At 43.0% G+C, this 14,665-nt stretch overlaps 1 protein-coding gene across 1 annotated transcript in view; it reads right to left on the bottom strand.

Annotated features, from left to right (window-relative positions):
- The window catches only part of ASS1 (argininosuccinate synthase 1), a 61,685-nt gene that overhangs the window by 12,429 nt on the left and 34,591 nt on the right, over positions 1 to 14,665 (bottom strand). Inside the window, exons 10-12 of the mRNA XM_070758652.1 lie at positions 11,884 to 11,968; positions 10,828 to 10,892; positions 7,400 to 7,531 (exon numbers count right to left, since the gene is read on the bottom strand). Coding sequence (XP_070614753.1) covers positions 7,400 to 7,531; positions 10,828 to 10,892; positions 11,884 to 11,968 — 282 coding nt within the window. The remainder of the gene's footprint in view (positions 1 to 7,399; positions 7,532 to 10,827; positions 10,893 to 11,883; positions 11,969 to 14,665) is intronic.

The following is a 14,665-nucleotide window of genomic DNA, read 5'->3' as shown; positions in this document are numbered from 1 at the left end:
AGGCGGATCATCCAATTTCATTCTTGTTAGAAACATAGAAACATAGAAGATTGACGGCAGAAAAAGACCTTGTGGTCCATCTAGTCTGCCCTTTTACACTTTTCTTTCTTTCTTTCTTTCTTTCTTTCTTTCTTTCTTTCTTTCTTTGATTTTTATGCCGCTCTTCTCCTTAGACTCAGGGCGGCTTACAACATGTTAGCAATAGCACTTTTTAACAGAGCTAGGCTATTTCCCCCACTATCCGGGTCCTCACTTTACCCACCTCGGAAGGATGGAAGGTTGAGTCAACCTTGAGCCGGTGATGAGATTTGAACCGCTGACCTACAGATCTATAGTCAGCTTCAGTGGCCTGCAGTACAGCACTCTACCTGCTGTGCCACCCCGATATTTGATCTTAGGATGGATATTAAATATGTGAAAGGGTTAAATAAGGTTCAAGAGGGTTTAAGTGTTTTTAATAGGGAATTGAAAGCAAGAACAAGGGGGCACAATCTGAGGTGAGTTGGGGGAAAGATCAGAAGCCACATGAGAAAATATTATTTGACTGAAAGAGGAGTAGATGCTTGGAAGAAACTTCCAGCAGATGTGGTTGGTAAAGCCACAGTCACTGAATTTAAACCTGCCTGGGATAAACATAGATCCATCCTAAGATAAAATACAGGAAATAGTATAAGGCCAGACTAGATGGACCAGGAGGTATTTTTCTGCCATCAATCTTCTATGTTTCTATGGATCTATGTTTATCCCAGGCATGTTTACATTCAGTTCCTGTGGATTTACCAACCACGTCTGCTGGACATTTGTTCCAAGCATCTACTACTCTTTCAGTCAAATAACATTTCCTCACGTTGCTTCTGATCTTTCCCCCAACTAACCTCAGATTGTGCTCCCTTGTTCTTGGGTTCACTTTCCTATTAAAAACACTTCCTTCCTGAACCTTCTTTAACCCTTTCACATATTTAAATGTTTCGATCACGTCCCCCCTATCCCTTCGGTCCTCCAGACTCCACAGATGAAGTTCATGAAGTCTTTTCTGGTCAGTTTTATGCTTAAGACCTTCCACCATTTTTGTAGCCCATCTTTGGACCCGTTCAATTTTATCCATATCTTTTTGTAGGTGAGGTCTCCAGAACTGGACACAGTTGTTCTTGGGAGATCTGGGGGGGACAGATAAGCCAATGACTTCATTGTTTCTTGTAGGGAAGGGATCTTCCAATCTTTGGGGTGGGGGCGAGGACCCGTTAGGAATCTTGAAAGCATCTTGTGGAAGCTGTCACTAAGAAGCTTCGACTTCTATGATGGGTTGGTTTTTTTTTGCAGACACAAAAACTTAAGCGGATGCACCAAGTTTTGAAGGCATCACATTCCATGCGAGAAAGCCATCAGAGGTGGTCATGAAAGGGCTCAGCCTTCCATCCTTCCGAGGTGGATCAAATGAGGACCCAGGTTGTTGGCGGAAAGAGGGTCATTCTGTCAATCACTTACAGAGGGTTGGAAAAAGCGCTATGAAACGCTATGTAAGTCTAATTGCTAGTGCTATAATAATATTACTATTTCTCTTAATTGGGACTTCAGAAGATGAAATTTGCCTTCGCAGGGATGGAAAACGAAAGACTGTTTTGATGGGGTTATTCCAAAGTCTTCCATTTCTTTATCTTGACTCTTCAACATTTGAATCTGTAATTCTGTCTATTTTCTCGTTGATGCTGGGTTCATTTGGGACATTTTGCATGCTCTAGCAAAAAAAATAAAATAAAATTGCCACAAAAATAGAAGTTGTTTTCTGCTTTAATTCAAAAAAGAGGTAGACTCTGCCTTGGCTCCCTCCAATATTTATGGAGATGTTCACAAATGGCTGTTTTGGAATTGCCCAATGACCCATTTGTTAAGGAGCAGTTGAGATCTACTCAAGCTGAGAGATCTTCGCCTTCATTTACTATTTGCCCTCTTAGAAGTGGCCGCTCTAGCCAAGAGGGTCCAACTCCTGCTATAGCTAGACTGGTTTTTGCAGGTGGTGATTATATGCCCCGTGATGGAAGAATAATGAAAGAGCCACCGTGGAGGGGTGGAGTGGAGAAAACGTCAAATTTGCAGAAATGGCAAAACTGACATGCTTGGTGTGAAGAAAACACACACACACACGAACACACATATCTGAAAAGCCAACTGGAAGCCTTGTGAGGACTTTTTGCTGAAAGAAGAGAGATCTGAAATTGTGGCTGGTGGATCTGAAAATGAAGAAAGAGGGGATGAAGATGATGCTTGGGTATCACCTAAGAGGGAGGAAGACTGTAATTATATGTTATGAAGAACAATCAGATGTTTCTTTTCATTTTTTTCCCTTCCTTCTTTCCTTCCCTCTTTCCTTCCTTCCTGATCCATCTATCCACCCTCCTTCCCTTCCACCAATTCCTTTCTCCTTTTCTCCTATCTCCCTCCTTTTCCTTCCCTCCGTCCCTTTTATTTTTTCCTTTGTTCCTCCCTCCTTCCTTCCCTCTTATCTGTTTCTTTCCCTTCCTCCCTTCCACTTCTCTCTCCCTTCATTCCTTGCTTTTTCCCTCCCTCTTCTCTCTTCCTCTCTCCTTTTAATCTTTCCCCCTTCCTTCCTTCCTCCCTCCCTCCCTCCCTCCTCCCTTTCCTCTTTCCATTTGTCTTTCTGTGAGGGCAAAGATTCCTAACAAACTACACCTTTTGAAAAAGTTAGCCAATCGAGAGGCCTCTTTCTTTCTTTCGTTCTTTCTTTCTCTCTCTCTCTTTCCTTCCTTCCTTCCTCTCTCTCTCTTTCCTTCCTTCTTCTTCTTCTTCTTCTTCTCCTTCTTCTTCTTCTTCTCCTTCTCCCTTTTCTTCTTCTTCTTCTCCGTCTCCTTCTTCTTCTTCTTCTTCTTCTTCTTCTTCTTTCTTCTTCTTCTTCTTCTTCATCTTCTTTTTCTTTTTCTTCTTCTTTTCTTCTTCTTCTTCTTCTCTCTCTCTTTCTCTTTCTTCCTTCCTTTGTCCATCCGTCCCCCAACAACCCTCCCTGCTTTGCAACAACAACCTCAGATCGGAGAAGCGGGTGGCCACACCTGGCTTAAACCTGAACAAAAGCAGGGAAACTACCTTCCCCACCGCAGGTTGGAGAAAAGTCCTTGCAGGGGTACGAGGGAAATGACAGCTGCTAATTACCTTAAAATCCAGAGACTAGTTACAAAAATTAGGTGTTTAAGGAAGAGAGGGATACAAAAACTTTGTCTCCAGCAGGCCCCCCTCCGCTGAGTGCTACAGTCTGTCATCGGCAATATTGTTATTTGGCTTTCGTTATTTGGCGTCTTGCTTTGCGCAATTTGGGATTTTGCCTGGTTTGGATGAAACCGTCTTTAAGGAAGAGGCCTTTCCTGAGATATTCTTTCCAAATCAGAGGGGCACTCGGCTTGCTCGGTGGCCTGACTTGAGCAGCAGGAGGAAGATAATAAAAATAAAAGTTCAATCCAGGAGACACACATGAGTCAGCCCCCAGGTTCTCCTTTCCTTTAAGGCAGTTTCAATTCAGTTCCTGTGGATTTACCAACCACATCTGCTGGAAGTTTGTTCCAAGGATCTACTACTCTTTCAGTAAAACAATATTTTCTCATGTTGCTTCTGATCTTTCCCCCAACTAACTTCAGATTTTGCCCCCTTGTTCTTGGGTTCACTTTCCTATTAAAAACACTTCCCTCCTGAACTTTATTTAACCCTTTAACTTATTGAAATGTTTCGATCATGTCCCCCCTTTTCCTTCTGTCCTCCAGACTAGACAGATGGAGTTCATTAAGTCTTTCCTGATACGTTTTATGCTTAAGACCTTCCACCATTTTTGTTTTTGATAATAGGATTGTAATTGATAATATACTGTAAAAAATAATAATTGGAAAGATCATTTGGGATCCGATTGGGAAGAGAATGCGAAATCCTACTTAAAACAGGCCTCCTTTTCTAATATCTGTGCAATAAGATCTTTCCCGCTGAGAATGTGAGAACATATTATTTGACTTAAGAGTAGATGCTTGGAAGAAACTTCCAGCAGGCGTGGTTGGTCAATCCAGTCACTGAATATAAACCTGCCTGGGATAAACATATATCCATCCTAAGATAAAATACAGGAAATAGTACAAGGGCAGACTAGATGGACCAGGAGGTCTTTTTCTGCTGTCAGTCTTCTATGTTTCTATGTTTTCTTCCAACACCACTTCCAGTTTTTGTTCTCCTTCTCTCTCTTTATTTTTTTTCCCCAGTTTCCAAAACTGGCCACAAGCCAGGAATGGTTCACCCTGCTGACCAAACACCTGCTTGAAAATGCCAGGGGTAACAACCTCTTTGGCACTTTGTATTTAAAAACGCAAGCTGGGATTTTCAGCTAACCATTTTCTTGCCTTGCCTTCAACACAACCGTTACTCCAGCCCAAGATAAATTGCACACTGCCCCAGTGTGGGGCTGACTCCACATAGCAAATTCCTGTCGGCAAGAAACATAAGAGTAGATAATTACAAGCTACGCACTGGCCCCCAAATGGGAGGAGTGGGTGCTTAAGCCACTTAAAGGAGACAATCTGATTTGTGAATTCTCCCCTCCAACGTATTTCCAGAGCTTGGCACTAGACAGTGTGTTGGAAAAGTTAATTCAAGGTGTGCCTTTCTTTCTTTCTTTCTTTCTTTCTTTCTCTCTCTCTCTCTCTCTCCCTTCCTTCCTTCCTTCCTTCCTTCCTTCCTTCCTTCCTCCTTTTAGCTTTCTTTCTTTCCCTTCCTTCCTATCTACCTATTTATCTAGCTAGCTAGCTAGGATAATGTTTGTAGCTCAGGGTTGAAATGAGTGGTCCTTTGTGCTTTCTAAGTTGGACTGTTTTCTTGCAGACATTTCGTAACCCAACAAGGTAACATCATCAGTGCTAGAATGGAGTGGGGTTTGCAGGGAGAGGAGGAGGAGAAGAGGAAGAGGTAGAATAAGAGGAAGAGAAAGAAGAAGAAGAAGAAGAAGAAGAAGAAGAAGAAGAAGAAGAAGGAAAAATGAGGAGGAGGAGGAGGAGGAGGATAAGAGGAAGAAGGTGGAGGAGGAGGAGGAGGAGGAAGAAGACAGAGAAGGAGAAGGAGGAGGAGGAGGAGAAGAGGAAGAAGAAGAAGAAGGAAAAAGGAAGAGGAGGAGGAGAAGCATAAGAGGAAGAGGAAGAAGAAATAGAAGAAGGAGAAGGAGAAGAAGGAGGAGGAGGAGAAGAAGAGGAGGAGGAGGAAGAAGAAGGAGGAGGAGGAGGGTAATGAAACCTCTGCCAGAAAACTACGAACCTCAAAGAGCACCTCATTTTTGTTCCTTTGTCTTTTTTCCTCCTCCTCCAACCTCGAATAGTTCCTTAACTATGAAAATATTAGTCTTAATATGATTTAATATTAAAACTATTAAAACAGACCCCCCCCATATGTTTTCTGAAGGTAAAATCATTTAGGCTTCTTTTTTCAAAGTAGATAAACTTTTGTGCAAGGGTTACGCATGCTTTTATTGTTCCTTGAAGTGTGTTGGGCCTGTGTGTGTGTGTGTTTGTGTGTGTGTGTGTGTGGGAGAGAGAGATTGTGTTACTTAAAAGTCCAGAATCTGTAAGGAATTAAAGCAGGCATGGAAATAACTTTCAAGTGAGGGAAAAATTATGCCTAAGAAGCCAATTCTGACTTTAAGGAGTGCGAAATGTTGGTGAAAAATACAATTTCAGCACCCTGGAGAGCTGCCGAAAATACAGCCCAGCCCAGTTCAACTGAGATCTACCATCAAACTCAGATCAATTTTCCTAGCAACGTTGTGGAAGAAACAAAACACTGTCACATGATTAAAACCTCCTCCACTCCTCTGAAGCCAACATACATCCAGATGTGGCTCCAATCCAACGGCTTGTATCTTCTGCAAATGCCCTACAGCTCAGCTGGCAATTCAGCTCCATATTGAGAACTCCAAAGAAGACAACCAGGGCAAACTAGCATCTGTATTGCCATCAAGGAAAGTCCATAAACCTGTCCATGAAATTCCTGGGAGTCTAGTTTAGTGCAAGTCTAGCGTTCCTGAACTTATAAAGTCATGAGCCAAGAGTGCAGTACTGCAGGCCACTAAAGCTGACTGCTATATCTGCAGGTCAGCGGTTCAAATCTCAGCCCCGGCTCAAGGTTGACTCAGCCTTCCATCTGTCCGAGGTGGGTCAAATGAGGACCCAGATTGTGGGGGCAATAGGCTGGCTCTGTTTTTAAAAAAGGGCTATTGCTAACATGTTGTAAGCCACCTTTAAGGAAAAAAAGGTTCGCCATCACTGGTATATGATGTTGCTCTGTTTAAAAGTGGAGAAAAATAATAAAAAAAGACTTTTAGCCCCCCAAAATAAAAATAAATGCAGTGGTACCTCTACTTAAGAACGCCTCTACTTAAGAAGTTTTCTAGATAAGAACCAGGTGTTCAAGATTTTTTTTTGCCTCTTCTTAAGAACCATTTTCTACTTAAGAACCCGAGCCTGGAAAAATTTCCCAGGAAATTTGAGAGTGGTACGAAGGCCCTGCCAGTTTCATGCCATTCCCCCTTTAATCTCAGCCATCTCGGGCTTTTCTGGGCTGCCAGAGGAGCCTTTTGGTGTATGGGAGGCGCATGCTCTTCCTCGACACCTCAGAGTCCCTCTTTTTTTTTTTAAAGCCTTAAAATTTTGGATTTGTTTGATTCCTCTCCCCTTCTTCCTTCGGCAGCGACTGTCCTCCTCCTCCTCCTCCCACCCAAATTCCAAGCTTTTATTTCTTTCCTACGGGGTTTGCACGCATTATTTGCTTTCACATTGATTCCTATGGGAAAAATTGCTTCTTCTTACAAACTTTTCTACTTTAGAACCTGGTCACGGAACGAATTAAGTTCTTAAGTAGAGGTACCACTATATGAGTCGGTTGCCAAGCATCGCAATTTGGGTGGGAGGCTACAACGGCCATTGGCATGCAAAAACGGTTACTTTTCACCATGCCATCGTAACTTCAATAGTGACTCAATAGGACTCAATAGTGTCAACCCCTAACCCCCAACATTTCTCCCTTAGACTCTCCACGATTGACCTCTCCAGGTTCCTAAGAGGCCAGTAAGGGGCGTACCTAAGTGCACTGGTGTGCCTTTCGTCCCCTGTCCAATTGTCTTTCCTTTCTCTCACTTATCATATATATTTTCTTCCTTTCAGATGTCCTCTCCTCTAAGTTCCCTTTTACCCTTATATATATATTACTACATGTCTATTTTTCTTCCTATGTATCTGTGTATTGGACAAAATGAATAAATAAAATAAAATAAATGAATAAACTTCGAACGGTTACTACAATGGAACCATTGGGAGGATTGCCCGGACTTGTCGGGGTCAGTTGTGGGCCCGACCCTGAAGTCGTCACGTACCGTTGTACACCAGCTTGGCAAACTTGGTGGCCAGTCCTTGCTTGACGTTTCGGACTTCGCGGTCAGTGGTGAAGGCCTCGAGGTCCAAATGGGCAGCGTGGAGGATAGTTCCCGCCGGCGTCTCGTAGATACCTAGCCGTTTCATCCGCGGAGGAGAGCAAGGTGGGAGGAGGAGGAGGAAGAGAAAGGCAGAGAGGGGAGAGAGAGAGAGAGAGAGAGAAAACCAGAAAGAAGAAAGAGTGAGGCCTAAAACTGTCACGAAATGACACAAAATAATGATCCAGTTGACAAGACGGGCGCGCCGTCTCTGGCTCTATTCAGTCTCAGCTTGCTATGAAACGCGTCTGTCATTACAACCCTGCTGTGGCCGAGACAGTCCACTCCGCACCTCGCCGAGAAAATTTCTAGATTCCTCTTTGGGAAGAAACGCTCCGACTAGGCGAAATGACAGGGTTGGGGAAGGCGATTTTCCCACCGATGGTCGCCCCACCAATCTGGGCCTGAAAACCTATAATTAAACAACCAACGCAGGGCAGAATCATGGGGGTCTCGGAGGGAAAGAAAGAAACCCCCTCCTCGTCCTTCTCTTCCTTCCTCCCTCCCTCCCCCCAACCACTCCAACTCCCCCTCCGCACTCCCCTTAACTCTTCCAACAAACAAGAAAAGGCTGAGAAGATGGTGATCCCGCTGTACAGAGCGCTGGTGAGACCCCATTGGGAATAATACTGTGCCCGGTTCTGGAGACCTCGCCTATAAAAAGAGATGGATCAAATTGAAGGGGTCCAAAGACGGGTTAGAAAAATGGTGGAAGGTCTTAAGCACAAAACTGATCAGGAAAGACTTCATGAACTCCATCTGTAGAGTCTGGAGGGCAGAAGGGAAAAAGGGGGACATGATCGAAACATTTAAGTATGTTAAAGGGTTAAATAAGGTTCAGGAGGGAAGTGTTTTTAATAGGAAAGTGAACCCATAATAATAATAATTATTGTTATTACCATCTATCTCTCTGTCTGTCTGTCTGTCTGTCTGTCTATCTGTCTGTCTGTCTATCTATCTATCTATCTATCTATCTATCTATCTATCTATCTATCTATTCATCTCTCTCCCTATCTCTCCATCCATCTCTCTCTCCCTCCCCTCCCCTCTCTACCTCACTACCCCTTTATCTATCTGTCTATTCATCTCTCTCCCTATCTCTCCATCCATCTCTCTCTCCCTCCCCTCCCCTCTCTACCTCACTACCCCTTTATCTATCTATCTATCTATCTATCTATCTATCTATCTATCTATCTATCTCTTTCTATCTATCTATCTCTCTCCATTCATCTCTCTCTCTCTCTCTATCTATCTATCTATCTATCTATTTCTATCTATCTATCTATTTCTATCTATCTATCTATCCATCTCTCTCCTCTACCTCTCTCTCTCCATCTCTCTCTCTCTTTCTCCATCTCTATCTATCCATCTCTCTCTCTCTCTCTCTATCTATCTATCCATCTCTCTCTCTCTCTTCTACCTCTCTCTCTCTCTCCATCTCTCTCTCTCTCCATCTTTCTATCTATCTATCTATCTATCCATCCATCTCTTTCTCTCTCCTCTACCTCTCTCTCTTTCCATCTCTCTCTCTCTCTTTCTATCCATCTCTATCTATATATTATCTATCTATCTATCTATCTATCTATCCTATTATCTATCTATCTCCATCATCTCCATCTCTTTCTTTCTCTTCCTCTAGTGATGTTAAAGTTAATTTAGGCTGATAAAAAAAGCAGGTGTTTTAGCATCGAACTGATGTCTAAGCCTTACTTCATTTCCCCCCCTCTCCTTTACGCATCTCCAACTCCCTCCCTCGCCCCCTACCAGTAATTTTACTCAGGAAAAAATAAATGAAAATACAGGGCACCTCTTTTCCCATCTTCCTCCCTCTTTCTCTCTCTCTCTCTCTCAACCATTTTTGCTCGATCGGTTGACAGGAAACCCAACGCTGAAAAGATGGCAGTTTGGAAGCCAAAGTAATATTTTGGAGTTATATATATATATAAACTCCCTTCTCCCCTGACAGGCGAAGTGCAAATCACAGCCCAGAGAAAGAAGGGAAGGGTAGCAGGCCTTCTTGTGTTACTATGCAAGAGACAAGAGATCTTTTCAAAAGTGTCACTCTGCCACTTGGCGTGTCAACTGCGTTTCTCTGTGTTTATAGTAATAAAAAGAAGAAGAAGGAACAGTGGTGTCACAAGGAGGCAAAGCTCAGTATATTTCAATCGGGCTGTAATTGCTGCTAGGAAAGATTGAAGTGAGAGAGAGAAAGAGGTGGACTGGGGATGGAGGAACTATGCACATTCCGCTCCAGACAATGAGGGCTACTTAAAATTTGATCGTTGGTAAGGGCTCCTCTTAACTTCCATGGAGATATTCCACCCAGAGATAAACCTGCCTTCCATGGAGGACCTGTAGACTGCACGAGTCAAAAAGAGGGCTGTGAATATATTGACTGACCCCTCGCATCCTGGACATAAACTGTTTCAACTCCTACCTTCAAAACGATGCTACAGAGCGCTGCACACCAAGACAACTAGACACAAGAATAATTTTCCCCGAACGCCATCACTCTGCTAAACAAATAATTCCCTCCACACTGTCAATTTAGTCGCTAAGGCTGCATCATTATTACTATTAATCTTCTCATGGTTCCCATCACCCATTTCCTCTCACTGATGACTGTATGACTGTCACTTGTTGCTTGTATCCTTAAGATTTTTATTAATATTGATTGTTTCTTCATTGCTTATTTGACCCCTATGACAATCGTTTTCTTTTATGTACACTGAGAGCATCTGCACCAAAGACAAATTCCTTGTGCGTTCAATCAACTTGGGTAATAAAGAATTCTATTCGATTCTTTCCAATATCTATTCTATTCTATTCCACTCCACCTCCACCTCCACCTCTACTCTACTCTTTCTAATATTCTATTCCGTTCTGTTCTGTTCTATTCTATTCCATTGATCTTGTGCACGTCCGTGGTCCAGTTTTGAATATCAGCCATCAAATTTAAAGACAACTTGTTTTGCAAGCCAAAGAATGTATTGGTTGGTTAACGTTCCCATGAACCACAGACTATGAAAGCCACTCTGGGTTAGGATGTTGTATTAACCCAAACTACACGGTTAATCTAGAGTTAATGTGTCCTACACAACCGGAACAAAAGATTGATTGATGAAGTTATAGATTTGGGAGGGGGTGTTACCTCCAAGCTTGATAAATTTTAAGACTTGTGGACTTCAACTCCCAGAATTCCCCAGCCAGCCTCCCAGAAAGAATTCTGGGAATTGAAGTCCACAAGTCTTAAAGTTGCCAAGTTTGGAGACTCTTGCTATATAGAGTGTGCATTACAGCCACTGGAAATGTCCATCAAAGAAAACAATTACCTCTTGACTTCATCCCAATAAACCGATTCTCCACAATGTCGATACGCCCGACTCCATGCTTGCCACTGAAGGGGAAAAGTAAACAAGACATGTTGGTTATTAGTATTTTTTGGAACTGCACAATAAGGGAGCAACATACACGAGCCGAAGCTCAAAGGATGAATAGAATAACAAAATTGGGACCTGTGAGGTCTTCTAGTCCAACCCCCTGCTTAGGCAGGAAACCCTCCACTACTTCAGACAGATGGTTGTCTAACATCTTCTTAAAAACTTCCAGTATCTCAGGGACCGCCTTCTGCTGCACGAATCCCAGCGACCAGTTAGGTCCCACAGAGTGGGTCTTCTCCGGGTCCCGTCAACTAAACAATGTCGCTTGGCGGGACCCAGGGGAAGAGCCTTCTCTGCGGCGGCCCCGACCCTCTGGAACCAACTTCCCCCAGAGATTAGAATTGCCCCCACCCTCCTTGCCTTTCGTAAGCTTCTTAAAACCCACCTCTGCCGCCAGGCATGGGGGAACTGAGATACTCTTTCCCAATAGGCATTTACAATTTTATGCATGGTATGTTTGTATGTATGTTGGTTTTACAATAGGGGTTTTTAACTGTTTATATTGGATTGTCATATGCTGTTTACTACTGTTGTTAGCCGCCCCGAGTCTACGGAGAGGGGCGGCATACAAATCCAATTTTTAAAAAAATCAATCAAGTATTGGAGCATTCACAACTTCTGGTGGCAAGCTGTTCCACGGATTAATTGTTCTCAACTGTCAGGAACATTTCTCCTTAGTTCTAAGTTGCTTCTCTCCTTGTTTAGTTTCCACCCATTGCTCCTTGTTCTACCCTCAGGTGCTTTGGAAAATAGCTTGACTCCCTCTTCTTTGGGGCAACCCCTGAGAGATATTAGAAGGCTGCTATCCTGTCTCCCCTGGTCCTTTTTTTCATTAAACTAGACATTTACCCAGTTCCTGCAACCGTTCTTCATATGTTTGTCTTATGCTGTCAATCATTCTAGGTAAATATTGCTCGGATTTTTTTTGGGGGGGGGAGGAATCCTTACGCGATTTCATTCAGGTAAATGAAGAGCTCCAGGGACATCTGGTGAACTTCCCCATCCTTCATATTTGTGACTTTCACGGGCACACCTGCCAGGAAAGGAAGGGGGGGAAATGTAGATTATTCTGGGATCCTTGGTGCTCTGAAGATATTTGGACTTCAACTCCCAGAATTCCCCAGCCAGCAAAAGCTGGCTGGGGAATTCTGGGAGTTGAAGTCCAGATGTCTTCAAGTTGCCAAGGTTGGGAAACACTGCCCTACCACATAGGGCCCATACAGTTACATGGTGATTTGCTTCCTATGTAAACAGAAATCAAACCCAACACTCTTCTAGCACTGATGATACTACCAAGTTACATGGCAATATAGAAACCTACAATATGACTTCAGTAACCGAGTTATCGAAGCGTGGAACTCATTACTCCATAGTGTCATCCCCAACCCCCCCAACACTTTACCCTTAGATTATCTACGGTTGACCTCTCCAGATTCCTAAGAGGTCAGTAAGGGGCGAGTACAAGTGCACTCGAGTGCCTTCCGTCCCCTGTCCTATTGCTCTCCTATATCTCCTATACCTTTCTTCTATTCCTATATTTCTTCTTCTATTCTTCCATTGATATGTTCTATTCCTATATCTTCTTTTCTTTCTTAGATATATTTTACTATGAGTATCTCCTCTATAACCTTCATCATGTATTTTACTATGTGTATATAGATATATACCCACTAAAACCCTGATTGTGTATTGGACTAAATAAATAAATAAATAAATATTGATGGCAGAAAAAGACCTCCTGGTCCATCTAGTCTGCCCTTGTACTGTTTCCTGTATTTTATCTTAGGATGGACATATTTTTATCCCAGGCAGGTTTCAATTCAGTGATTGCGGATTGACCAACCACGTCTGCTGGGAGTTTGTTCCAAGCATCTACTCCTCTTTCAGTCAAATAATATTTTCTCATGTTGCTTCTGATCTTTCCCCCCAACTAACCTCAGACTGTGCCCCCTTGTTCTTGTGTTCACTTTCCTATTAAAAATATTTCTTTCCTGAACCTTATTTAACCCTTTGATATATTTAAATGTTTCAATCATGTCCCCCCTTTTCCCTTCTGTCCTCCAGACTCTACAGATGGAGTTCACGAAGTCTTTCCTGGTACGTTTTATGCTTAAGTCTTTCGACCATTTTTGTTTTTGATAATATGATTGTAAAAAAAATTGATAATCTACTGTAAAAAAAATAATTGGGAAGATCATTTGGAATCCGATTGGGAAGAGAACCGGAAATCCTATTTAAAACAGGCCTCCTTTTCTAATATACGATTTTTCCCGCTGATGTTTTCTTCCAACACCACTTCCAGGGGTGAGGTCCTTTTGGAGGTGAGGTCTCCAGAACTCCAGAGAGCCAGGGTGGCACAGCAGGTAGAGTGCAGTACTGCAGGCCACTGAAGCTGACTGTAGATCTGTAGGTCAGCAGTTCAAATCTCATCACCGGCTCAAGGTTGACTCAGCCTTCCATCCTTCCGAGGTGGGTCAAATGAGGACCCGGATTCTTGGGGCAATATTATTTATTTTATTTATTCATTTGTCCAATACACAAATACATAGGAAGAAAAATAGACATGTGATAATATATATAAGGGTAAAAGTGAACTTAGAGGAGAGGATATATGAAAGGAAGAGAATATATATGATAGGTGAAAGAAAGGAAAGACAATTGGACAGGGGACAAAAGGCACACCAGTGCACTTATGGACGCCCCTTACTGGCCTCTTAGGAACCTGGAGAGGTCAATTGTGGAGAGTCTAAGGGAGAAATGTTGGGGGTTAGGGGTTGACACAATTGAGTCCGGTAATGAGTTCCATGCTTCGATAACTCGATTGCTGAAATCATATTTTTTACCGTCAAGTTTGGAGCGGTTCGTATTAAGTTTGAATCTGTTGCGTGCTCTTGTGTTGTTGCAGTTGAAGCTGAAGTAGTCATTGACCAGTAGGCTGGCTCTGTTCAAAAAAAGTGCTATTGCTAACATGTTGTAAGCTGCCCCGAGTCTAAGGAGAAGGGCGGCATAAAAATTGAATTAATAAATAATAATAACTGAACACAGTATTCCAAATGTGGACTCACTGGTGCTCTATGCAGCAGTATAGAAGTTGGGTCATAAAATGCAAGAAAACACCCAAGCCCAGAATGCACTAAGGGCGCCACAGCCCCTCCTCTTCCTCCTCCTCCTCTCTAAAAATCCTATTCCCTTCTAGCACTGATGCTGTTGCCTAGTTGGGTAATGAAACGCCTGCAAAGCTCAGAGAGCACCCATAATCTCTTGGAAAACTAACTTTAGCATAGCCCCAAAGTGGGGGTAGGCAGGGGTCTGGCCCAGCGAGGGGCACATTTCACTCCTTTTTGGGTGGTGCCTGTAAGGCCGAGAACCCAGGCCTGGAATCTGCTTATTAACGTCAAAAGAGCCTCTTGAAAACCTCCTTCCGAAGCTGTTAAATAGACATGACAGATATGGACTCCAGATAACTTCTCACAAAAGTGTGGCTAAGCGGCTTTGCTCCAAAGACATTTAAATAGATGTGAGGGGTACACAGGAGAGAGCTGGGGGGGGGAGAGAAAAAGAGGGGGGGAGAAGCAGGGGGAAAGAGAGGAAGAGAGAAACGCAGAGAGAGAAAAAAGAGACAGAGAGAGAGAGAAAGAGAGTGAGAGAAAGAGAAAGAGGGAAAGACAGAGACGGAGAGAGGGAAAGAGCAAGAGAGAGAAAGAAAAAGAGATAGAATGAGAGAGGGAGA

The sequence above is a fragment of the Erythrolamprus reginae genome, chromosome 8, assembly GCF_031021105.1.
Source record: "Erythrolamprus reginae isolate rEryReg1 chromosome 8, rEryReg1.hap1, whole genome shotgun sequence".
NCBI classification, from domain to species: domain Eukaryota; kingdom Metazoa; phylum Chordata; class Lepidosauria; order Squamata; family Dipsadidae; genus Erythrolamprus; species Erythrolamprus reginae.
The sequence above is the reverse complement of the archived record's forward strand: the minus strand, read 5'-3'. Positions and strand labels throughout refer to the sequence as shown.